Source organism: Anastrepha obliqua, chromosome 3 (assembly GCF_027943255.1).
Source record: "Anastrepha obliqua isolate idAnaObli1 chromosome 3, idAnaObli1_1.0, whole genome shotgun sequence".
Lineage (NCBI taxonomy): Eukaryota > Metazoa > Arthropoda > Insecta > Diptera > Tephritidae > Anastrepha > Anastrepha obliqua.
In genome coordinates this window covers 64,586,562-64,613,905 of record NC_072894.1, presented here as the reverse complement: position 1 = coordinate 64,613,905, position 27,344 = coordinate 64,586,562, and the positions used below count along the sequence as shown (strand labels likewise).

At 36.3% G+C, this 27,344-nt stretch overlaps 1 protein-coding gene and 1 non-coding gene across 2 annotated transcripts; both read right to left on the bottom strand.

Moving 5' to 3' along the window:
• Window positions 1-1,142: 1,142 nt before the first annotated feature.
• Window positions 1,143-1,214, bottom strand: Trnaq-cug (transfer RNA glutamine (anticodon CUG)). Its single transcript has one exon. It is a non-coding gene; the product is annotated as a tRNA-Gln (tRNA).
• Window positions 1,215-9,461: 8,247 nt separating this feature from the next.
• On the bottom strand, window positions 9,462-20,733 carry LOC129242657 (uncharacterized). Its single transcript, XM_054879434.1, has 5 exons — window positions 20,128-20,733; window positions 19,929-20,068; window positions 14,181-14,562; window positions 13,972-14,108; window positions 9,462-9,797 (listed from the first exon to the last, which is right to left on the bottom strand). Exons 2-5 carry the CDS (start codon window positions 20,046-20,048, stop codon window positions 9,708-9,710), a joined length of 729 nt encoding a protein of 242 aa, XP_054735409.1. The 5' UTR covers window positions 20,049-20,068; window positions 20,128-20,733; the 3' UTR covers window positions 9,462-9,707.
• Window positions 20,734-27,344: the final 6,611 nt, after the last annotated feature.

Below are 27,344 nucleotides of genomic sequence, written 5' to 3'. Positions count from 1 at the left end.
CATCGCCTTAGTTTTTGACTACTCCAAACGCGACTTTTTGGGTGGTGGCTCCTCAGGGATCTTCCATTCGGCACTCTGACGCTTAGTTTTAGGTTCATGTTGGAAACATCACGTTTCCCGCCTCTTTCTGAATTGATTTCTGCGCAATTTTTGGGCCTCAGTTAACTTGTGCGGAATGAAACGATGAAACGTGCACAGACCTTTCGTAAGCCCCAATGATCAGTTAAAATGCGATATATCGATGTTTTGGAGATATTCAACTCCGATTCCGTGAATTTCAACGATGATTTCGGTTCATTTTTGATAAATTTATGAACACCTTCGAGGGAGTTTTCGATGATTACTAATTTTGGGCGGCCCGTATGTTCATTGCCATTTATGCCCCTACAACCATCTCTGAACGTGAACAACCAACGTGTAAACCACTCATGAGCTCTGGCACGAGATAGACAATTATCGTCATAAACTTGTTTAATCAATTCAAATGTTTCGGTAAACTTTATACCGATTTTAAAACGAAATTTGATATTAGCACTTAGACGCAATACCTTCGCTTCCACTGAACCGAATGTCACCAAGCTTTCACTTGAAGTCAGCTAGAGATTTAAATAGCTTCTAACGCACTAACTCATTAAAAAGACGGCGCTATCAAAAACATTTTCATGACGCCAGTCTTGTTTATTTTGGACTTCACCTTGAATATATGTATATGTAGCTATAGGCAAGAAATTATAAATTTTATAAGCCATCTGCCGCTCGGCGGTGGTATAAAATTATATCCTTCTTTATTTTTGGGCAAACATAAAAAGTTCCAAACAAATTGCGGCATAAATTGACCAAAAGCATGCCAATAACGTGTGCGCTATTACTAATTTAGAAACTAATTTTATTTATTTTAAACAAAGGACAGCTCTTGTCACACTACGAGTCGTGTTCTCTATAACTTGCTCCATACATTTTCTTTGCTTCCTCTACATTTCATAAGTTTCATATAAGACGTAATTTTCAAATTTATCGCCTTTGCACTCGAGACCACAGATATAAGTAGTACAGATTTCTTCGTCAAAAAGGTAAGGATGGGGTAGGAAAATAAAATAAATAAATGTTATTATATACAAATAATAATAAAAAATATATTTCTTAGGTTCCACCGAGATTTGAACTCGGATCGCTGGATTCAGAGTCCAGAGTGCTAACCATTACACCATGGAACCACCTACTATAATTTGAATTTTGTTGCCACTTAAGCACAGCAGTTGAGCTATGCGCATGCTACACGAAACCGGCGTAACAAGAGCGAATACTTATCATCGCTCTCCTAAAAGTATGCAACACAAGTTTATATGCAACGCACATTATGTCTAAAGTGTAGTGCAGTGCAGGGTGATGCAAATTTATATTTTTGTCTTATTTTCTAGGTTTCAATATTTTCTTACTTGAGACAATTTAAATATTTTGAGTTAGCAATTAGTCGAAATTAAATATATTTTTTATTTAAATCGGCAAAATTAGGTGAAATTGTATAATTAAATTTATACTGAACACAAAAAATTACTGTATTCTATAGTGTAAGTTAATGTTGAGTAGCTTTTAAACTCAATAATTGTTTGCGATTTTCAATATTTTGCATCGTAATTTGCTTTTGATAACAAGAATTTCTCGGCATTTTTATTTTAATTAAGTTATGCTAAATAGAAATAAGGTGTTGAGTTTCGACAAGTCCTAGAAATAATTGCATTGTTGCTACCGCCTTATGTTTTTTTTTTTTGCTTTTATGATAAAATGCAATTTAAAAAATGTCGAAATCTTTTTCATTTTACACGCTACAATACGAATTTCCATTTACCCATCGAATAACACACTTTTATTTTACGAGCATCCAAATTTTGTCAATAAAGTCATATGTTACATATACATACTCGTAAGTACAGTGATGGCCACCAATTTAGCACTCTATGCCGATACATAGCTTTTATTCTTAGCAAACTAAATGATAACTAACATTTTTCTTCGAAAGTGGTTTACTAAGTAGGGATTATATATCGCTATAATCGACTCTGGTTAATTTGCAATTCGAGGAACTTTTAAAATATTACGAATTAGCGAGTGTTTGAAATATTAAATGGTTCGGAATTTTTGAGAAAAAATAAATAAAACTTCGATTTATCAAGTGTTTTTATTTAACTGCTAATGTCTTACATATTTATAATGTGAATAAATTAATCTTCGAAAAGAACTCATTTATAAGGGTTTGCTTCGAAGCAGCTGCTCAGACTTTTCAATAATTTTTTAACGAGAAAAATTGCCTGATATGCTGTTTCATCAGTTTCGTTTTGTAGACAAAAACTTTGAAAGTTTTGCAATGAGGCTCTTGCTACTTTAACTGACACCTCTTTTCATTCGTATCTGTCGCAGATAAAATTACACCATCGGTTAGTGATCCTGTGAGAGCAACATCTTCATCCACTTGAACATAGTCAGAAAAACTCACATCGCGGATGTCAACTACTGGTACCATTGATGGCTCTTCACCATCCATAATTATTAACGAATTGTCTTGATCTTCTTTTACGAAAGCCGATTTTTTGAAGCAGTTGAGAATCATGAGGGATGTTACTGCTCTCCATGCCTTGTCAATCAGTAAAATAGCTGTCGGAACAGTGATATTCGTAGTTAGCTGCTTGTCGAGAGATTCCAAAACCACCTTAACAATTTCTTTGCGATACAATGTCTTTAAATTATGGATGATCCCTTGGTCCACTGGTTGTAGTTTGGAAGTTGTATTTGGCAAAAGAAGTAGGGTTCTATTTTGGACAATGTAGGAGGACTGTTGTGGACGGTGCAATTGTCAAAAATAGTAAACATTTTCTCTTTTGTCGTCTCATGTTTCCATTAACTGTTAAAAACCAATTATTAAAAAGTTCTGTTGTCATCCAAGCTTTTTTGTTAGCACAGTAATCACAGTAAAACATCGCGGTTTCATTGCTTTTCCTATTACTAAGGGATTAAGTTTTTACGACCCATTCATGTGTACTGCAAGTAGAACTGTCAACCTCTCTTTAGTATGTTTTTCCCCATGACACTTTTCATCTTCAAAAATAAGCGTCTTGTCCGGTAAGCATTTAAAAAATAGGCCAATTTCATCCGTATTGAAAATGTCTTCACCATGCCAATCTGAGCAAATAGCATCATTAACAGTTTCACTTTCTCCACAAACTTTTTTAAACACGACTACATTCCTCTTTTTGAAATTTGTAAGCCACCCTTTACTTGCGGCAAAGTTTTGTATGTTTAGAGTAACCGCAAACTCTTTTGCTTTTTTCCTTTAACAAAGTGCCGCTAATAGATACTTTTTGTCCTCTACACTGTCTAAGCCAAATGACGAGTCTTTCGCCCAGACGATTCACCTTTAGTTGTTCTTTTCCGTGCTCCAGCAGTTTGAGCAGCAGTAACTTTCTCCTTGTTCTTTATTATGGTTGAGACAGTACTCTCTCTAGAGGAATCTTAAATTCTTTTGTTTTCTTCTCACCTCCTTCTACTTTTTCATTTAATTTCTTCTTTTCAGCAATCGTCAAACATTTATACTTTTGAGGACTCATATTTAATACAAATTTTTAATCTGTATACCAACGAAGCGATTCGTGCGGAAGCGTGTGTAAAAATGTGCCTATGTTTTATACAGTAAAGATATTTTCAGGGGATTCCCAAAATTCAAAGTTCTTACTAACACACCAAGAAACTTTGCAAGTTTGAATTGTCGAGTATTTGACCATATGAGTTCGAATTACCGCGTCGCAGCAATGAATTACCGAGTGCATAAAAATGTAAGGATATAATTCGAAATATAAAGAGATTTTGTAGGGCACTCGTGATAACTTTGAATTAATGAGAGGTTCGAAATATCGCAGGTTTGCTTTAACAAGAGTCGACTATATATTCTTCTTTTTTCATAAAACTCATTTATGTACATGCAACTAGTATCAGTAAGAGCTGGGCGCGAATTTAGCCTCTCAAGCGAGTAAATTAAAAGTGCAATTACCGAGAAAAAAACTTAATGTGTAGTTGGAGATTCATTGTTTTCAATAACGGTACTCAAAGTCACACCAAAGATTTCAATGGAACTGCGATCCGGTGAATGTGCAGTTCCTTTAAAAGGTCAATATGGTATTTTGTATTTTTGATTATTTTCTTGCTCGACACGTCATCGTAAGATCAAATTTCTTCTGCATATGGTATCATTTTATCTGCTATGATGGGTTTATAAAGATGTTGGCCTTATGGATGCTGGTTTTATGAATTGGAGTTCCGACAGGCCAGAGAAAAGTTGCCTATGCCATAACATTAACATTTGGTATGTCAATGCTGATTGAGTTGGAGCTTTTCAATGGGTTTCCCAATGAGACTATTCATATCAACTCAACTTTTCTATAAATGGTTTTTCGTGCTCTGGGTCGTTTTTTGTTTCCGTTTTTGTGTTTCCGAATATGTTTTCACCATGACTTATAACTACATTTTTGATTTTAGCTGTTCTTCTTCTTGATGGCGCGATAACCACTTACGTTATTTTTGCCGAGTTTAACCACGCGCACCAAGTCCTTCTCTAACTAGTATTTCGAACCCAGATAAGGCCTTTCTCTTCCTCTGTTACCACCAGCTGGTACCGCATCGAATACTTTCAGAGCCGGAGCGTTTGTATCCATCTGGTCGACATGACCCTGCCAACGAAGCCGCTGGATCTTAATTCGCTGTGCTATGTCTAAGTCCTCGTAAAGCTCATACAGCTCATCTTTCCATCGCCAGCGATATTCGCCGCTGGCAACGTGCAAAGGTCCAAAGGTCGTCTAAGCTTCTGCGCCAAACGTTAGGACGGCCATGATGAGAGCTTTGTAGAGTGTTAGTTTTCGCCGAGAGAGGACTTTACTGCTCAGTTGCCTACTTAGTCCAAAGTAGCACTTGTTGGCAAGAGAGGTTTTACGTTGGATTTCAAGACTGACATTGTTATCGGTGTTAATGCTAGTTCCTAAATAAACGAACTCTTTTACAACCTCGAAATTATAACTGTCAACAGTGACGTGGGTGCCGATACGCGAGTGCGCCGACTGTTTGTTTGAAGACAGGAGGTACTTTGTTTTGCCCTCGTTCACCTCCAGACCCATTCGCTTTGCTCTTTATCCAGTTTGGATAAGCGCGGTTGTTAAGGCCATTTGTAGAATGCCTGTAAAAACTATGCATCGCTGTTTTCGATGTATCGAATGAAAAAAAAACACTTTTTTTAATTACATGTACGTAAGTAAACATTCACAAGCAAATGAAAACATCTTTTAAATGTGCATTTCCACACAATTGAAATCTACTTATTGATTTCATGAATTATAAATCCCAGTCTGTCTTGACCAAACTTTGTAAAAATACAATTTTATGAACACATTTTCTTTGCCATTTGATGCGCTGCTCATGCAAATTTTGTGAAGTCTTCGAAAAAAGCTTTTAGGAAGGTACGGAACTCGTTGATATAGTTAAATATTTATAATCGATATGATATACATTTAAGTTTTTTTTTTTGAAATCCTCTCAAATTTCCTATGTGCTTTCATCTGCCCGACCAACAGTTGCTCTTAAGTAGACATATACATAGCTCGTCCGATACGCTTCCTTCACTTCTATTGCATTTCCAGTTGATTAAGCCAAGTTACGGTGGCTGACACGTTCCATAAGGGTGTAGGGGGGTCCACTTAGTGATATCACTAATTTGGGCGTTCTAATAAAAGAGGGACAGTGGAAGGTAAAATGTTCAAAGATTTCAACTTCCTCTTAGTTCCTGCAGCTGCGACAAAAGTCATTCGCCTACATTTTCTAAAATTCTTTTTACAACTACAAATAACTACCGAATTTCCTCTCTAAAGAATTTTGAAGCATATAAAATAATGCCCATATTGTAAGCATAAAAACACACCGATCTATCGATATACAGGGTTGCCAATATTCGACGGACCCATCTGGCAACCCTGTATCTTTTGACAGAGACGTCAGATCGCTTAATGATATACCGCGTTGGAAGCGTCAGTCCAAGCAGATTTTTACCATGGAACAGTACACGCCACGCGAGCGCTCCCAAATTGTTGAAATTTACATTCAACAAAATAAGTCAATTGTGAAAACTCAACGTGCGTATAATAAATTAAATAATGCCAAAAGTGCGCCTTCTAAGAACACCATTAAACGTATGTACGAAGGAAGAGGCCAAATCAAAACCGACCAAGGCGATCGGATGAGAATATTGCTTTTGTACGGGAAAGTGTTGAGACGTCGCCAAGGACATCACAAAAACGCCGTTCTCAGCAGTTGGGCATTGTTCGGACCACTTTACAACGAATTATCCGTCAAGGGTCTGTCGAATATGGGCAACCCTGTATGTATATTTGATGCCGTCATCATATCGATTTTTTGCGATGCATCGAATAGCAAACATCGATGTTTCCGATGCAACGGAGTTCTTTTGACATCCTAACTTTTGCCCCATTCTGTATAATACAGCGTAAATTTTATATGATTGATTGACTGATGCCGTCATATCTGATAGAATAGAAGATTATGTTCTGAGACTTGCTCTGACGACAAAATTAAATTATTATTATGAGGGGTTTAGTATTGCAACCTGAAAATCTATTGTGCGTCTTCATAGATTCAGAGTATTTTTTTGAGCCCAACTTCCTCAATAAATTTTAGCATTTGTCCTATTTTATTGAGTTTTATGTCCACCGCTGGTAAAATATGTTTACCCAGGTGTTTGTCCCACTTAAATCTTAATGCTGGGCGCGATATCAGCACGTGTTTGGCGGTCTTATCTTCCACCCTACTACAGAACCTGTAAGTTCTATTGGCGTACTTTTTCTAGTCAAAATCACATTATTATTATTATCGTTATGAGGGGTTTAGCACTGTCACTTCAAATAAGTATTGGACCCTCTTCATGACTATTTCTTTGAACGCAACTTCCTCAATAAATTTTGGTATTCGTCCTATTTTATTGAGTTTTATTTCCACCTCTGGTAAAATAAACAATTTAAAAAAATTAAACAAGTTTGTTACGAAAAAATAAATAATAAATAAAAAAATAAATATACCTTCAATATATGACCAAAAAGTAATCAGAAGTTGCCAAATTGGAAACGTGTGGCACGAAATATCTTAATAAATCGAACTGATCTTGTGTGTTTTCTGTCCGTTTTTGACCTTACATCCAAGCATTAAACCAAAAAAGGTAGCGGCACGTCGACGACGCAATCTTCTATTCTATCATTCTGGATCTAATAGTACAAAAATTACTTTCAAGAGCAGTACACATTTTAAAAACATTTATAAAAGTTTTTGTAATACATACTGATAACTTTATTGAGTTGAGTAAAATAGCATAAATCGAGCATTTACATGCGTTTGCATTAATAACACTATTATCTACATGTATATTTTTTTTAATTTTCTTCATAGTTTAGCTGATTAGTTATATCTACGAAATTTATTATTTTCACTCTGCATATTATTTAATGTTTTTCTTCTTCTTTTAAATAAACCTAACACAATTATATTCTCTATAGCATTCTTTTAGCATTCTAAGTACGTATGCATGTATTAGCATTGCATTGATTAAATATGCATGTATATGTATGAATATCGTTACTCCAAGTTAGTCGACTCGAATATTTTGTAGTACAGTTTTTCTCTCACTTCGCCAATCGTTTTCAAATTTCGTGTAATCTCAGTTGCCGATGTTTTGATGTACTCGTATGCTGTAATATAATATTATTGAAGAGAGTGTTGTTTTTTTGTTATTGTTGAGTTCATGTTAATCTATTCGCCTAATAAGTAATTAACATTCAGGTAACTCTCAGCCGTTTTTTAGCAATATTTTGTTTCTGAATTAGAGCTGAACAATTTTTGTTGTTTGTGGTTCTGTTATTTTAGGTTTGAAATATGATTTTCAGAAAAGCTTAATAGACGATTTTATTAAAATTAAAAAAATCACCAAATGACCAAGTCTACATGCACTAAGTGCAAAAAAGTAATGTGGAGAGAAGAAAGACTTAGACTCCAATTCCATTTCATCCAAACTAGTCTTACAGTGTAGAGAGAAGCTGGAATTGCATACGGCGTAATGAGATAGCGGATGAGCTAGCAAGAAAAGGCTCGACACTAGACTTAGCAGAGGCGGTGGCAGTCTCCACCCCACTGAACACAATAAAAGCATCCATTGCTTCAAACTATCATGCTTTAGCCGAAGGAGGATGGAAGCAACTAACTACATGCATTACAACAAAAAACACATGGCCGTCATACAAAATCCAAAGGACGAACCACCTGTTAGGATGCTCTTGACTAAACATCTCACGCATCACTGCAACCCTTTCAGCTCATTGGAAAGTAGGGGAGCATACAGCCAAACTCAACCTCCCCTTTAAACCCATCTGCAGAAGCTGTCAACCGGAAGGGGCGAAGGAAAGTCTTTTCCACTACTTATGTGAATATCTGGGGCTGGATAGGGCACGACTTCCCCTCGGTAAGCCTTTCTTACAGCAAATTAAGTAGATCTCAGACATCGAGATAAAGGATTTGCTGTTATACTTGAACCTCACTAAAGGTATCTGATTTGGAAAAAAAAAGACATCATCACACGAGACAGTGGTAGTAAAACGGTGCTGGTCACTAATTAGGACTTATTTCTGTGGAAATATTCAACCACTTCAACAACAACAACGTATTAGTACTCTTGGGTAAACATACAATAGTTTGTTACTTTACAGGACAAAGAAAAAATTTCATACAAAATTAACCAGAATAGGGATAAGTTTTTCTGTTTGAAGTTTTTTCAATGATCGTATTACCGTTAGTTGTTATAATAATTCATTATATTTTTGTTTAGTGAAGGCGTCATGCATCAAAATCCGTTAAAAACTCGACTTGATCTAAATATGAGTTAGGATCTTTCTATATTAAAGTAACGATGCGGAGATATATAATGAATACATTACTTTTCATACTTGCATATGTACTTATATGCAGTTACAAATATACATGTGTATTAGCATTTTGTTCACATATGATACATAAATGTGTGTTAGTGCAGATAAATGGTTTTTATAAAATAGCTTATCTAAATATAATATATACGTACATAATTACTGCACACGTGGTTCCAAATAAGTTAAAAAACTTAAATTATACTTTTACGTAAATAAATAAGCATTTAAGCATCAATAAAAAAATTCCATACAGCTAATGTAAGTATCTCTGGGTATTTATAAACAAATGAACTTAAAAGCTTAAAACTAAATTAAATGAGCACCTAAAAATATTTATTCATTAAAGCTTTTCTTTACTTAATTCTCAGCAAAATATCACAAACTGTGCATTTACTAGTGTATAAATAACAGCAACAACAATAATAATGATAATAAGGCCGAAAATATTGCATTCATTCATTTATTTATGTGTGTGTATTGTGTTTTTTTGTTTTTTTTTTACAAATCTTAGTGCTTTATTGAGTTGCTGATAACAGAGGCGGAAGCTGAGCCAAAAACGATTTGATACTTAAGGAATCACGGGATTTTGCATATCCCCAGGTGCTGGAGATTTCTTGGGTTTCCTTGCTGTCTACGTTATGTGTATTCCTAGTTCAACTTCTAAGCGGTGAATTGTAAAGAATACGGTTTTTAATAATTGCCATCTGGCGACTCGGAGAGAATATGCTTGTACCCGTTGCTGCCAAGATACATATTCTCGCGTCGGAAGTGGAAGGGTATCTGTAGGAGCAAACATTTTTTAATATAATATTTATTTCACTAATTAAAAAGAAAAGATAATATCAGTAACTCAATTGGTTAAAAAAATAATATTGTATTTATAATTTCTTACTTCCAAGTACGAACATTTATACATACGCAAGGTGTGTGTTTAGTATATTTGTATGAAATGAAAATGAAAATAAAAAAAATGGTTTTAATAGCTTTCATTTCTATAAAGGTTTCTTTCGTATGTCAATCTAAGTACCTGAATACTAGATTTAGGATTACATTTTTGCAGAAACATCCTTTATGTATACTCCATTCGTAAGTCGAAATGTCCCTTATCAAGTGGTTTGCATAGATTTGAATATCATCAATGTTGTTTTTATACTCTTATAAAGGTTACAAGAACCACCCTTGCCCAATAGTACTCATTTATATACATGCGTGTAAGTTATTCTAGATACCATTCCCGAAAAATCGAACTCATTACCTCAGGGAACTTACCATGAATTCGTCTTTATCCCCGGAATGCCATTGCCTTCATGGGCAGAGGTACCATATCCACTTAACACGATTAAGAGCTTATCGCTAATATCGAATGCGGGTAAAGCATTCAAGTGCATGACCAGTATCTCTTCGAACTAATGGCATGCATATAGCTTTATCGATATCCCAGCAAATGTGAAGTTTACAAAAAGTTTATAAACGGCCTTTCAAAAGACGCGCCTAGATGTTATTCTAAAATAAAACATTTACTATGTATTTTCACAGTTTTAACTATCAAAATACAGTACAGTATAATTCCTCTTAACCGGCTTCGCATTAACCGGTCGACGGATTAACCGGCCTGTTTACAACAGCCGAGCGCAATGCAATATTTTCCAAGAAATTCACCGGCGAGGCGATGCGGCTGGGATTCCCCCGATATTACGGGAGATCCCGGCGAAGTAAACTATAAACGATGTTACATAGGATTTTGTCGTTTTCATCAATTTGGTTTGTTTTTGCTGTGGGTACGGACATAACATAGTTCTTTCCTTAACAATGAGTGCAAAGCGCAAACGAATTGTGGTTTCGATGGATACACGTTTAAAAGTGCTAAGGCGGATTGATAATGGTGAATCTGTAGCGAAAATGTGTGCAGAATTTAATGTTGGAAAAAGCATTGTAAATGACTGGCTAAGAGATAGGCGTTCCATTGAGGAGTTTTGCTCGAAAATGGAATCTGATAGAAATCTGCGTAGCCGTTGTACGAGAAAAAAACCGATTTGCGAGGTCGTCGATGAAGCTTTGTGGATCTGGTTTCTTCAGGAACGTCGAAGAGGTACACCGATTGGCGGCCCAATTTTGAAAGAAAAAGCTTTGGCTATCCACCAGAAGATTATTATTTGAGGTGACTTTGTGGCAAGTGATGGTTGGCTTAATCGATGGAAGAAGTGACACGGAATTCATTTCGCACATTTAAGTGGAGAAAAAATGTCTGCTGATACTTCTGGTGCGAAAAAATTCAAGACTAAGTTTGGTGAAATGGTTAAAACAGAGGAATTATCTCCAGAACAAGTCTATAGTATGGACGAGACCGGGCTAAACATTAAAATGTTACCAGAAACAACTTTTCTAGGCAGTCATAAACAGTCCGCCTCTGGCTTCAAAAATAACAAAGAACGTATTCGGGCATTCAAAAACTTGACTCCATCTTCCCTTCCGGTTTATTATAAGTCACAAAAATCAGCGTGGATGAATTCAGACTTGTTTAAAGAGTGGTTTAATTTGGAGTTTTTCTGCCCTCTTCAACGTTTGTTAAGTCTTGGAGAAAACTTTGGCCAGATGTTGAGAATCTAATTGTGATCTCGAATATTGCAGGGACTGAAGAAGAAGAAAACAAATCTATTTTACAAGACCTTCAAAAGTTATCGGGTAACGAATAATTACAGGTAGAAGATGTGGAAAATTGGATGGTAAACTGTGACGAACACCTTGAAAATGAATTTTTGAATGAAGACGAAATCATAGATTTAGCAAACAAAGAACAAGAGGAAGATGATGAGAGTAGTGACGTTGAAGAGAAGAAAACAGTTTCTCATGAAGGAGCCAAAAATGTGATGGAAATTGCATTGAAATACATTGAGCAGCAACATGAGTCAACAGCATTAGACGTTTTGGTGATTAGAAAATGGAGGGATGTCGCATTCAGAAATTCACTGAAGGTTAAAAAACAGAAGAAAATCAGAGACTTTTTCAAAAAATAATTATTACACTTATATTTTATTGATGAAACACATTAACATATGTAAATATGAAATACATAAATATGTAAAAAATGCTTCTTCATTTTTTTATATGTATGTATACAATATATTATACAAGTACACTTCGGATTAACCGGCCAAAACGGCAACCGGCCAGGTATGCAGTCCCGAGGTGACCGGTTAAGAGGAATTGTACTGTACTTAAGAATTGTATGTGGAAAATTCATGAATGCCTAATTGTTTAGATCGTCGAGATATCGATGTTCAAGTCTGTTCAGCAACACTTTACGTTACAGCAGCATCATTTTCAAAAGAGTATACAGTTTTTGGTCTGCCAGTCTGTTTTTTATTCTCGATAGAACCAGTTTCTTAAAATATTTTTACCAATCTGTGAATTGCCGAATCATTCGAACGAATATTTCCACCAAAAAATCAGAAGCACTTTTTAGAATCAAACAAACTCATAGCCTAACGTGTAAAAATTTGATAAGGTTTTTATTCGATCGTAATATATTGGATTGGTGAATAAATTCATAGAGTTTTTAAGTTTTCTTTTATTTTACAACTATTTGTTTGTTATTTAGCAAAGGTATTTATTCGATAGAACTCTTTATGCTCCAGAAAACTATGTTAATTGTATTTTTGAGTTATTTTATTTTTTATTAGTTTTGAGGTTTAGAAATGGAGGTAAAAATCAACATTTTCGGCACCTGCTCTTCTTTGCTTTTCATCGAGGTCAAAAAGCTGCCGAAGCAGTGCGGGACATTTGCGATGTGTATGGAGAAGGTGTCATAGGCGAGTCTACAGCACGAAAATTGTTTGCAAAGTTCTATAATGGCGACTTTGACGTTGATGACACGTCCCACAGCGAAAGGCCTTCTGAATTCCATGACGAACGTCTCAAATCACTTTTGAAGGAGAACGGTCCCTAACCATTGTTGGCTGTGATTCGGTGGAAAAAATTAACTGCGATCATAAACGACTCTCAATCACCTTCATTCAAGGGATTTACCGAAAAATTGGGAGACTGGGTGCCTTACGAGCTCAACGAAAAAGACAAAGAAAGTCACCTTCAAATTGCTTCCAGGCATCTCGGCTGGAAATAATACTCTGTTTTGCCCTCCTCCTGTAAGCAATATATACTGTACACAATGGGATCGTCGAGCATCCGATATCTGACTGTTATCGCTGTGCTTGACCCTAAAACTTACTTCAGTCCAATTGGTCGCTCCAAAGAACTGCAGTTCGCCAATTCATCAGCTAATTTGTTGCTTTGAACGCCAGAGTGGTCTGGCAACCACATACTATAAGTTCAAGCACATTCTTATTCGAACACTGCCCATTGGGTATTCGTGCGGCCAGGCTCAGTATAACTTCGAATACCTCCTGCAGGATAGAGCCATTAGGCTTGAATATTTGCCACCTGCGAAACTTGAATATCAGAACGTAACTGTTTTCCAACCAGTCTCTGCCTTAACACGTTTTTCACCTTATTTACTTGTCTCTAGCCCTTGTGCTTTTAATGGATGGTTGATTTATTCAACTGTCTGCCATCTAAATTAATCTATCGTAATTTAACCTAATCGAACTTCACCTAACTATGTCGTTTACATAATTTTTCAAAATGAGTCAGGACTTAGCGGTGCTTGCTTTAAAAGAAACACATCCACCGTGGATTCTCTTACTTAGGAGCCATCGAGATTCTTTAGCCGCCTATACTCTTTGAATAGTGCTTCAATGAGGTTTTGATGGTGAGGCGGAGAGTGTTGTGAAAAGTGAACGTTTCTTCACGTGCTTCCCTATACATTTTACACTATTGATATTTTAGATTTTCGAAAGCTACACTATATATCTCAAATCTATGTGTGTAGTTCTGATGAAATTAAAACATATAAACCTCATCTAACGTCATAATTTCTTACTTCTAAACTATAACTTACCGATCCAGGTGGCGGACAAGGTATTGCCACCGTAGCGATCTCTCGCAGCTTGTTCATAGTCCGTAGCCTTTGGTAGAAGGAGTGTATAATATACCACATCAAACAATCGAAAAGCAGCACAGTGAAGCATATCATAACTGAATTGTAATAAAAAAATTTATACGATGAATTAATGGCACACTCAAATGAAAACAACTACTCAGACTCACAGTAGTACACTTTGCCTCCAATAATCTCCACAAACTTTTCATTCTGCAACCAAAACACTAATACCGCCGCTGATACAATGAATATAAATTCAACAACCAACCATGGAAGAACAAATTCTGAGCGATTTTTAAAAATGCCCGCAAAGAGAGCGATTGTACTGAGCAAATATACTGAAGCCACTGCGGTCAATATGTAGAGTAGCATCTCGGTAACGGAAACCAGCTGAGAGGCGGTGCGCAGGCGCAATTGATTACGAAATGGTGACATATCATAAAAGCCATTATCCTTCTGATCCTCAATGTCCATGGCAAGCATTGTTTTCATTTGTTCGGCATGTGCCAGGCCCAAAAGCACCAGGAATAGTAGTAAATGGGCGACAAGCTGTAAATTTCAATGGGAAATGCAGTATAAGAATTTAGTGGTTATGCTATGTATATTAGGGTGGTCCAAAAAAAATTTGTATGCTGCCGCCCCCCAAAATAGTAAAGAATGAAAAATAAAAAGACCCGTATTTTTTTTTTTTTTTTAATCAGACCATATTTAATGGTGCCGCCGGGGCTTTGAAATATCCCATGTATTTTGCATGGGAAAAAAATACTTTTTCGTAGATTTCATGTAAAAACCTGGAAAATGGATATATTTTAACCGGATAACTCAGTTTCTCTTCATAATTGGTCAGGGAATAACAACCAATTATGAAATAATTAATTTTGTTTGTATTAACCATTTTCATAAAAGTAATATAAAATATTGTTTTTCGATTTTTTCTTAGATTTTCGTTTTATGGGGGCTTTTTGGGGTTCTATAAAAAATAGTTAATACAAAAAAATTAATTATTCCATAATTGGTTGTTATTCCCTGACCAATTATGAAGAGAAACTGAGGTATCCGGTTAAAATATATTCATTTTCCAGGTTTTTACATGAAATCTACGAAAAAGTATTTTTTTCCCATGCAAAATACATGGGATATTTCAAAGCCCCGGCGGCACCATTAAATATGGTCTGATTAAAAAAAAAAAAATACGGGTCTTTTTATTTTTCATTCTTTACTATTTTGGGGGGCGGCAGCATAAAAATTTTAATATAAATTTTTTCCCATGCATTTTTGGACCACCCTAATGTATATGGACATACATATGTACATATTTATATATGTGTGTATTATATGAGACTTATATGAGACTGTATAGCAACCTACCACACTCACATAGAACATAAACTAGTACATGACAATTTTATGCTACTTTTTCGTGTGGAATAAGCGGATATAATCCATATTCTTTTACTCGTATGCACGAGTTGCAAAAGAACCTTCCAGCTCGGTTAACTCAACTTTGGTAGTACTGATTTAGGTATAGTAAATGGTCATTACTTTAAAAGATTAAAAAAAAGCAGAGAGTAAAACTAAATGAAGATTGAGACGAACATTTTCCCCAAGTTCTTTCATGATCACTCAAAATAGTGCTATAATTGATTTTGGTGGTACCCCACGCCACGCCAAGTCGAGTACGAGTTGGATTCTTTTGGGTTAATATACACGAGCTGTATCGTTGCTTTGCAACAACTTTTATTCGAGCCGCATCTGTTTTGATTATAGCAATAGTACAAAAAAAATTTTGCAAGTTCTTTTCACATATTTTGTTCTTGTTATTTGGTGGTTTGTCTGTCAACTACATCTGTTACTATAGTTGTAATCATGCCATTGGATTATAAAAGAATTTTGTTATCCTCGTACCACAGGTAGATCACTTCTTGCGGAAAATTACAAAACTAAAGGAATAAAAACAGTCTATAGCCATCCAGTGCTGTTGATGTAGTGGAGGAAAGAAAAGGGATGTAGGCCGGAGAGCTGCCTCAGGCTAACCCCAAAAGGCATACTAAGGAACCGTAAGCGCCTATCCGCCAGACCCGGACATTTGCAATACCTTTCTCTGCAGGATCCTTACAGCTTAGGAAAACCTGCTTTTATCAACTCTCAATGAACGAAATTAAGAGGGCACTGGAATATTGCTCATGTGGCCGCCAAGCTCGGAGTCCTACATAACGATTTCTGTAAAAACTGTAGAGATGAGGAAGATGTAGATCTGTGCGAATGCCTTGCACTTCGAGGAATACATTCCAGATTTCTGGCTAACCACTTCTTCGAGCATCATGAAATCCCAGGTTCAGCCTTGTCAACGGGATTGATTGCATTTGTGAAAAGATCGATATGGTTTAAGTATATGTAGGGATGGGATTGGGAAACTCTATCCGGGACACTATAAACAGCCTTTGCAGCCATCGAGAAAACTCTTTTTAAGAGCAGTCCGGTCAACTGTAGCCTAACATAAACTACCGATAAAACTACAGTTATAACGAGAACTGGTGTGCGGCCTAGTGAAAGCAAAGAATTGTTTTATTTTCAACCTATTGAACCTATTCTGCTGCAAGGGATGTGGTCACACAATTTATTCGTACACCCTGCGTAGTACGTAAAAACTTAGTTATGCGCAAAATATTTGCTGTGATAATATATAGGGTTTTTCAGTAAGAGCGCTTCAACTTTTGAACTTTTTTGAATAAAACACAAACGGTTTGACTTTTTTAACTAATTTTTTTTTATTATCGAGTTTGAACATATACATTTAAGTATGAAATTCGATTTCTTTTGCATGACCACCGCGTGCACGTTTTACGAAGTCCAATCGTTGAACCCAATTTTCGACCACTCTTTTGCATAAATCGGCCGAAATTCCAGCAATTTCGCGTTCAATATTGGCTCTGAGCTCACAAATCGTCGCCGGCTTGTTACTGTAGACCAATGACTTCACATAACCCCAAAACGGGGCGGCTTGTTAAATGAACCGTAAAATGGCCGTAATGCTCTTAAAGTAGCAGCAACAGAACGATTATTTTCATAAAAAATTTGAACGATTTGCAATCGTTGCTCAAGTGCGTAGCGTTCCATGATGAAATGTATACTAATGAAGTTTACAAATGACAAGCGAAAAATAAAAAATATTGCGTCGTTCGCCCTCCCTATCGGAAAAAGTTGAAGCGCACCTATTGAACAACCCTATATTTTTTTTGGGTCAGTGAAAGAATGTTACATTCTTGATGAATTGCCGCAAACAAAACTCCCGTTATTTCAACTCACACTGAGGGATTCCAAGAAAAGCAGGCAGACGTTAGCAAAATGCTGCAAAACATTTATTCGTACACTTTCAGTTATATTGTTATATTATTATATTGTTGATATTGTTGCTACAAAAGTAACAGTAAATATCGTTTGTGTTTTTACTAATATTGCTGAAAACTAAATAATATAGGTTTCTTTAGTTTTTCTCACTGATTCAGTTTCAGTTGCGCGTAATATCTCGATTGAAAGTGGCAAAATGGGACGAAGTGCGGATTTACCATTAGAAATGCGAAAAATTGTTATTAAATTGTACATGGAAAACAAGTCTCTGCGCGAAATACCCTCGATACTATGCCGAAGTATTCTAGAGTCTTTGCATAAAAAAGTAAGCCCATAAACAGTCCGTAATTGTCTGCAAAACGTTGGTTATCGTAGCAGAGTGGCACGCCGCAAACCCTACATTTCAGATATTAACAGAAAGGCGAGAATGGAGTTCGCCAAATGCTATATAAATGAGCCAGATTTTTTTTGGGAAAACGTAATATTCAGTGATGAGTCGAAATTTAATGTTTCCGGATCAGATGGGCCTCCAAAAGTTTGGCGAAAAAAAAATACAGAACATAATGAAAAAAATCGTATTCCTATCGTTAAGCATGGAGGAGGAAATGCAATGGTTTGAGGGTGCATAGTTGTATCTGGAGTAGGAAAAATGGTTTTTATTGATGATAAAATGGACGAAAATCTGTATTTAAACATTTTGAATGCAAGAGGGTTCCCATTCCAATAAGACAATGACCCAAAACGCTCATCTTATCTCGTGTAAAAGTGGCTTATTTACCACTGTAAGCAGATTAAATATTCACCTCAATAACCGGATCTGAACCGAATTGAGCATGTCTAGGAGATCTTAGAAAGGAGAATCAGAAAGCACAAAATAACATCAAAGGCGTCATTAAAGACAGCTTTATGTGTTGAGTGGGAACAAATTCCAGCTAATGAAACCAAGGTATTGATAAAAAGTACGCAACGACGTTTGAAAGCAGTTATTAAAGCTAAAGACAGCGCAACAAAGTACTAAATACTCGTTTTTTCTATATTTTTTTAATAAAATATTCCTTATATGGCTATATGCGGAAAATATTTTAAGCCTTATTTCGTTTTTGCCTTAAGTTCTCTAATTCCAGAAATGAAATTCAAAGTTTTTATTCCTTAAATATTCAATAAATATGTTATTCTTTACGAATATATCAAAATTGTGTTCGTTTGTATACATCGTGCTAAGTATCAGGTGTATCTGTTTATAAACTGTGAGTGTACGAATAAATTGTGGGACCACTGTATTTGTTTTTAAAAGTAATATGCATTTAGAAACACATTGGTTCTAATCTACTTCTTAACAACATATTTTAGGTCTTATAAACAAACTGTATGTGGACGAAGTGAAATTTTTCCTAAACTAAATTCAATAATGTTTAAAACCTAGTAATGCAATTACTTAATTATCGTAATTATAGCATTATTACAATAGATTGTGTGCACTGTAAAATGCTCATTCACCCGTTATGTCGTTTCGTGTTTACGAATACATGGAAAACGCCAACACATACGAATATGTTTTTACGACACTTTTATTTGAACAAACTTGCGCTACCTGCTGATTCATTTTTAATTAATACCATTTGACTGAGTCAACTTGAGACAAAGTCTGGTGGGTGGTTAATGCGACCGCATACTTCCTATCAAATTACATGGGAGTGACTCAAAGAAGCATAGTCGCTAAGAATAAGTTAGTAACTGAAAATATTGTATGCATGTCGGATTTTTTTTTAACGGACTTCAAAGTTTCAGCTAGGAAAACTCTTATACAATTCTGAAGGTATCAAAAAGAAGAAGAATAAGAAGGAAATATATAAACTGTTTCTTATTGCAATTATATTTTCAAATCATGTAAAACAGTTTATTTGAAATTTCTATGCTTAATTTTTATCATTTAATATCCTTGTAGATTTTAAGGAAAGAATTTAGCAGAAGAATACAAGAAGAGACAAGAAGTAAATTTACGTCTACTTTCATATGCATACGAGTACAAGTTTTGTCTTGTTTCGTGGATAAAAATGCACTTTAACTCCACCTACGAGTAATAAATATGTATAAGTATATCCGTATTGAAATTAAAAAAAATTAAGGAAGAGAGAAATAAAAACGGCATTAAGATTTTTTAAATATATCTTTGTATTTTAATAAATCTAGCAAAAGTCTTCTTGGATAAAGGAAAACTCAAAAATCGTTTTTTAACTTATTTTAAAAACTCCAATTATAAGAAGAAAATAGTTTTGATTTCCTTCATATATTGCTTTCATTTTCATATTCCATGCTTTTATAAATTTACAATAATTTTTCGAATCCTTGGTACTTATTTGAAGTCTTTAAAAAGATGCAGTTGTTGGGAATTTAAAAATTCTGACTTACTACCATTGAGCTTTAGTATCGCCTATACTCGTATATGCAAGTATATCGATTTTCTCATGATGGCAAAATAAGTTGAAGTTTTTCGCACTATATTATATGCGAAATGAAACCGAATTTGAGACTTTAATTGACTCCTAATTACTTTATTAAATACTCACCAGTTGGTAAATGCCAATGAGTATGGCCGACAAACGAAGATTCTTTGGTGACACTGGTGCCATCATTAGGTCAACAAAGGACCGCCAATGCGCAGCGGGTGTCTTCTGAGCCAGCAACATCTCAATTAATTTTGCTAAAACTGTTAAAACTTATCACCAATCAATTCACAATAGATTAAATTACACATTTTTTGCAAACCTTTTGAAAATGCAAACTTGATTATTCAATTGCAATTGATTTTTTCACTATTACTTGTGGCTGTTGTCGAAATTCTGTCAACTACCACTAAAGCGGTGCACATTGCCGTTTTAACTGATGTTGCGATGGCTTAATTGTGTTCCGCACAAGTTCCGTTTACTCACACTGCTGATAATAAATCGATATATTTGCTTTATGTGGACTGGCTAGACCGTCATTGCTATCAATGACTGGCTTGATATTGCTTTGACCGACAAGTCTGGTGGCCGCCTTTATGCTCGCGTTGCACTTAATTAATTGCTGTCGTTGCAAGGCTGCTACTAGCCACTTTTATGATTTTAAGTATTTCCTTTGTTTGGCGTCTTTTAGCTTAGTGTTTTTTTTTGTTGGAGACCGCTTGCATTCTCGTCAGAAAGTGTATTGTGCTGTAACTTAACACGGTTTTGTACAGCAAGTATGTGTGAACGACAAGTGCATGGACACTTTGGCTAGTAAGTGATTTTGTCAACATTTATTGGTGTACTGCTTTCTCTTCTACATTTCCTTCTTTCTATTTGTCATATCGACAACTTTTGCTTTCGTTGCTTGACTGTAGCTTTTCTGAATGAATGCAATTTTCCTGCCCTACCCTCTGCCTCAGTCGTGCAATTGCACGAAGTCTGAAGCCGCGTGTCGTATGCGTAATTATTTTTTCTCATTACTTCCCTAAAAATACCACCACTGACAATCTTCACTCTACCTGACGTTCGTAGCCTCATGTTTATGTTGTTGAAGACATGCGCGTTAAGTATTACTCAGCAAAGCTTTTCACCGTGCTTTCACTTATACGTGGACAATATTATACTATTCTCGGCTTGTTTGTTTATATTTATTTCCCTTGTTGTGATTTTTATCTCTGTTTATCGCATTCTTCATCAGTTATGTTTTGTGTAAATACTCTCTTGAAAGCTTTTAAAAGCTACTAAAGGCTGCGCGGTAAAATGAGAAGGCAAAACGTGTCGTTGGAGGAGACAAAGTGTACGAGTATATAAAACTGTGCGAAAAAGCAAGGATGAAGAGAAACGGATAAGTCAAGTACAGATAAAACCTAGAAATAGTACCCATAATGAAAGTACAGTGCACTCGCGATAACTCGAACTAATTAAAACAGGCGCTGTTCGATTTATCGAATTTGTTCGACTTATCAATTGAGTGTGCTATGTTAAAAAAACAGTCATCGATATCGATTTTTTTCAATTAAATTTATTTATTTATTTACATATGGATATGAACATGAATATGTTTAAAATAATTAATTCGTTTCAATATTTTTCATCAAATATTTGGCAGTCTTTGTGTCAGTTACACAAAAAAAGTCAGCTTTAACAGAAAACTTAGGCCGAAAAGAAAGTTGTAATGTGTGTTTGTCTTTTCTTGCCTGCAGCAATGTTGAAGAGTGTTAACCTTTGCGGGGCTTACTTGTTCAGTTGTGGCCCACTGAATTACCTTATTGATAGAGCTAACTGCCCCCTCAGATGATATCCGCTCACATGTCTCAGTTGTGTTGTTAAACTCAGACTCAGAATCACTAGTTTCAATTATTTCTTCTGTGTCGGTGAATTCGGCACCATTATTCCATTTGTTAACATCATAAAGCGTAAATTCGACCTGTAAATTATGTTTTTCATGTTATGTTCTTTCAAGATGAGTCCACTTATTGGGTAATTCTTTTTTCTTTGGGACAGAAACCATTTGTATAAAGCGGCTTTCATTTTAGGAAACTCAGAAGCTTTTAAAGTTCTCCTCTTCCCAGGACCCAAAAACGTGTTGTTTACTGCTTTTAAAATTGCCTTGTCTTTCTTTTTTATAAGACTTATGGTGGACTTGGCTACCCCATATTCCTTCGCTAGAGAAGTAACACTACATCCACGTTTAATTTTGTTAAGGACTTCAGCCCTCTCTTTTAATGTTAAACACTTCAACCTTTTACGATCCATTACTCACATGCACTGATACACTACAAATGACAAATTTAAAGCAATTTGGTCAATGCAAGATGTTGTTCCCAGAAAACTAACGGGATATTAACGTCGAAATATTCATATGGACAATACACTAGTATACATATAATTTATATACATATACTATTACATATGTATGTATGTACAAAATGTACATGTTTGAAAAGAATGTGTGTACAAATAAATTTGTTTTTTTGTTCGACTTATAGCGCTTTAATATTGTTCGAGTTACAAACTAGTCAATAGGGAAAAAAATGTGTTCGAGTTAGCGGCTATTCGAGTTACCGCGAGTGCACTGTATATGATAATATATGTATCAAATCACTGAAATGTGAAAAAGTGCATAAGAAATTTATTTATAAATTTATTGAACAAAATTATAATTGAACTAAACTTAAAACTAATATTTTCTAGTAAGACTGTTTGGCTTTATAACTTCCTCTGATCTTAAGGATATTGTTTCTATTAAGAACAAATACACTTTAAACGGAATGTATTTCCAAACATTTTGGATCTTTTTATTTTTTGTTTTAATTCTTGTGCTCTGTGGGACATAGGATTTATAAAAGCTTAGTGAGATTGACTAGGGCAGGGATCGCCAACCCCTGCGCCACTTCATTGTGTAGCTGCGGCTCTTTAGTTCTATACACACATTTTTTTTAATAAAATAAAACAATTAAAAGTCGTTCTGAATCGAGGCTTATTCTATTTCTCAGCCACCGATTCTATCTCTCAGCCTCTTGTACTCGCTTTAATAAAAAAAAAGCAATTAAAAATCGTTCTGAATCGAGGCTTATTCTATTTCTCAGCCACCGATTCTATCTCTCAGCCTCTTGTACTCGCTTTATTTACTTTACTTTATCTTATTTTATGGTGGTTATCACAGCGAAATTAAATGAGCTAAATCTAAAACTGCAAGGAAAGGGAAACCCAGCCTATGTTTGGTAGAAGAATTGGTTTGTTTCGAAGAAAAATGTATTCATTTTGAAGAAATATTCAGATACCTCTGGGTGTATTTCCGTCATGAAAAAGCTCCTCATAAAAACCATTTACCGTTCGGAGCCGTCTTAAAACTGTAGGCCCCTCCATTTGTGGAACAACATCAAGACGCACACCCCAAATAGGAGGAGGAGCTCGCCCAAACACCTAACAGAAGTATAAGATTTTATGATTTGTTTATTTTATTCAGAGTAGTAAATTACTTCATTTTCAATTTCTAAAGCAATATCGCTATAAAACCAGTGCAACTGTTGACTTGAATTACTTAGCACAGTGATAAAAAAAATTAAAGATAAATGTGGTGACAGATTTGAGCAACTTAAAACCTAAAAATACACTCTAGTACTCATAGTATATCCCTTCAATGCTCTAAATCCAGAGAGGCTGCAGATGGACAAAACTGATACTACCTGTCATACCCGACCGACTGTCGCAGATCGTCCTGTCATTAGGACAACAAAAGTGGACAACTTAAAACAAAATGGCGCTAGTTGATATTCGTACGAGAAAGTGTTTTCTTGCATGAATACCTACAAACAACAAAGCAAAGTACGAATCCAACTAACAAATGAAAATTTAGAGTCGTGTTTGAAATTTAAAACGACAAGCCAAATGAGACAAATTTATCCAAACTTTCTAAAACCATGCGAAGCCAACACTCCCATTGAATTTGTTGATTCAAATGGTTGTTATTGAAGTGCAAGTTGGCGTTGTAAGTAAAGGTTTAATTCTTTTAATTTTTAACTTAAATATCAAATTTTCTGCGAAAAAACACTACCTATGAATAAATTGCTTTTTTTTCTTATGAATATGTAACTATTTTTTTTTACAAAAAAACTTTAATTTGGGGTGTACTATTTATTGTTGGCTAGAAAAAATGTTGTGGGTCTCTAAAAACTTTAAAATTTGGTAAATTGTAATTTTTGACTCTCCGATTCAAAAGATTCCCGACCCCTAGACTAGAGGGTGACCAAACTAAAACCTTAATATGTTTTTTAATGTTTTAGTGCTTTACATTTTTGGAGATTCTTGAAACCTACATTTACGTTTCGTTTAAATAGAGGCAGCAGAAAAATCGAATTGGTTTTCCGCTAGATTGAATGACATTTTGGCATTGAAATATTTTTAATAAATAAAAAACGATAATTATAATTTCCAACCATGGTGGCCACTGGTCAGACCGGAATCATTTTCCCGACTTGAAATCCAGAATAATTTTTTTTCGCCTTGTTCACTCCTCTCGGGAGCATAGGGCCTGGACAAGACTTTTCCATCGTTCACGGTTCTGTCTCATGAGATGGCGGCATCTGCTAGTGCGCGCAGCATCGACCTTCTCCAAGAGTGTTTTGGTCGATAGCAAACTCTACTCCCTTGCGGGTTCCAGTCCAGTGCCATTCTCTTGATGCTATCTGGTGGTTTTCTCAATGTGTGACCTATCCATCGCCACTTTCTGCGTATGATATGTCTAAGGATAGGTTCCTCGTTCGTTAATCTCCACAGTGCGCCGTTACTGATGGTGTTTGGCCAGAATATTTTGCAAATGATGCCGAGGCATTTGTTGATGAAGTATTGTAGCTTCTGTGTGATGGTGTTAGAGGCCAGCTATGTTTCGCTTCCGTACAACAAAACGGACTTCACGTATGATCCGAATATTCGTATTTAATGGGCTTGGGGATTTGCGAACTCTCCCATACTGTATGCATTCGCCTGAATGCTGCCCTTGCTTTGTTTAGTCTGCAGTTGACATCTTCATCTGCTTCCCCATCTGCCGTGAAGATGCAGCCAAGGTAGCAGAAGTTTTCAACGAATTCCACCGGGCATCCGCCAACTAATATCTGTCTTGCATTATTGAGGTTAACTCTCATGGCCCTGATCTTGGCGATGTTGACCTCCAGTCTGAGGGAGTTGTTTGTGAGATGTCATCGGCGAAGTCCAGGATCTCAAGATGTCTGATGAAACTCCATACGATGCCTTTTTTGTGCAGGATCAGTTGGCTCATAAGGTCATCAAGGACGATGAAGAAGAGAAGAGGCGACAGAGGACAACCTTGTCTTACGCCTGCGTTGGTATTGAATGGATCGCTGATATCGCCTTTGCGAAACACTGCCAGTTCGAAGTTCACGTAGAGGGCTTTGATGAGGCGGATTATCTTGGCGGGAACTCCCTTTCTACTCAGTGGCAGCCATATTGCGTCTCGTTTGATAGTGTCGAACGCCTTCTTCTTCTTAGAGCGGGAAGCGCCACTCAACTGATTCTTCTACTATAATCCGAAGTGTGTTAGCTTGATCAACACAGCTTCGGTGAGGGCGAAAACCAGCTTACTCGTATCTTAAGGAGCGTTCGATATCTTTAAGCTTGTTTTGCATGATTACGGCTACAATTTTGTAGATGGTGTTAAGTAGGGTTATTCCTCGCCAGTTGCCGTAGTCACGCAGGTCGCCTTTCTTGGGCAGCTTCACTATGATGCCTTGTGTCCAGGACGGAGGCAGCTTTTCGTAGGTTCAGAAGGCGGTGATGTGGGGGGATGAAGAATTTCTACTGATATTTGAGGGCCGACAGTCAATAGTTCAAGTTGTATGCCATCTTCACTTGCCGCTTTGTTGAGGTTCAGCTTCTTAATTGCATCCTTAATCCCCGCTAGGCTAGGACAGGATGTTGTCATTTTATTGCTGAAAATAATAACGATGACAACATCCGATGAAGCGACGCTTGGAGTGTTTGAGAGAAAGACTCTGCGCAAGATTTTTGGACCTTTGCACGTTGGCAACGGCGAATATCGCAGGCGATGAAACCATGAGCTGTACGAGCTTTACGACGACATAGACGTAGCACAGCGAATAAAGATCCAGCTGCTGCGCTGGCTCGGTCATGTCGTCCGAATGGAGACAAATGCTCCGTCTCGGAAAGTATTCGATGCGTACCAGATCAAGAGGAAGGCCTCCTCTACGTTGGAAAGAACAGGTGGAGAGGGACTTGGCTTCGCTTGGTGTGTCCAATTGGCGCCGGTTAGCACGAGAAACTCGGCCAAAATCGCGTAAGTGGTTATTGCGCCAATCAAGAAGAAGAAGAGGTAGCGTTTTAGTTTTAGCAGGACAATCACCATCATCTCATCTTGGAAACTGCGTTAAAAGTTATTCGCTTACCATGCGTACAGATTGTTAAGATACCTACCACCGAACAAATGCAATGATCAAATGATGATAAAGATTGGGATCATTTGAAATTTATCCTTGACAAAATCTGCTCAGCAAGTGGGGTCCCTATCTCCTCTTCTGATTCCTAGTTGAATGAAGGCTAAGATTTAAGAGAGGATGGAGGAGTGCTCATATTTTCGGTAGAATGTTCCAATTATAGGTAAGTTGCCTTCATTACTATTTTATTTGACGCGCTGTAACCAGATTTGCCTTTGTGTCCGGTGACCATTACTAACTTAATTGCACACTTTGCAACCGGCTCGTTTATAGATCCATATTTATTTGGTCATTTTGAGAAGGTGCTATGACACCCAGTGCTCCAACTTGAAACACTAGGAAATGATGTTGTTGATGACGATATTGCATTGCAAAGATTTTAGCGCAGATTGGCTGTCAGAGTAAGTGACATAAGCGTATATATTTAGATACAATTGGCATTTAAGCCCTTTGTTGTTAAACCCTTAAACGTTCCTCCTTTTATTTGTTGTACGCGTATTGAACGGAGGGGCCTACAGTTTTATGCCGACACAAAACGACAGATGGTTTTTATGAGGAGCTTTTTCAATGCAGAAATAAACACGGATGCTTGCCAAAACCTGCCGAGGGCATCCGTTATAACGAAAAACTTTTTTTCTATCTATGGGCTGTCGTGCCAGCGGTTTCGAGTGGTAGTTACGCCCCAACTTATTTGGCTTCGGTGGCCGCTAAGAATAAGTCTCAGACTCTACGGAGCGGATTAGTCACCCATTTTTTCCCTGTTGATTTAGCCTGAAAGACGCTGCAGTGGGCAGAAAGCCGTAGGTTTGGTAAGAGTTCCACTAAGTAAATACTGCTGCCAACGTTGTTGTTCAGCATTGAGATCTCGGTGAAGATGGCATCGTGACCTGGATATATAAGTAGATCTACAAAGTTGTAGTATTTGAGTGATAAAAACCAGCCAAAAATAAATGAAAATGTTCACAAAACATTTTCTGTTGGTTAGGACCCATATAAATGAGTGCCTTTTTATAATATTATAATGTTT

Bases quoted from the DNA above. Each gene is read 5' to 3' on its own strand.
- LOC129242657 (XM_054879434.1), bottom strand. From the start codon at position 20,048: ATGTTGCTGGCTCAGAAGACACCCGCTGCGCATTGGCGGTCCTTTGTT. The intron at 14,563-19,928 runs GTGAGTATTTAA...TGAAATTTACAG, and splicing joins TCATTGGCATTTACCAACTG to CTTGTCGCCCATTTACTACT. The intron at 9,798-13,971 runs GTAAGTTATAGT...TTGCTCCTACAG, and splicing joins CTTGTCCGCCACCTGGATCG to ATACCCTTCCACTTCCGACG.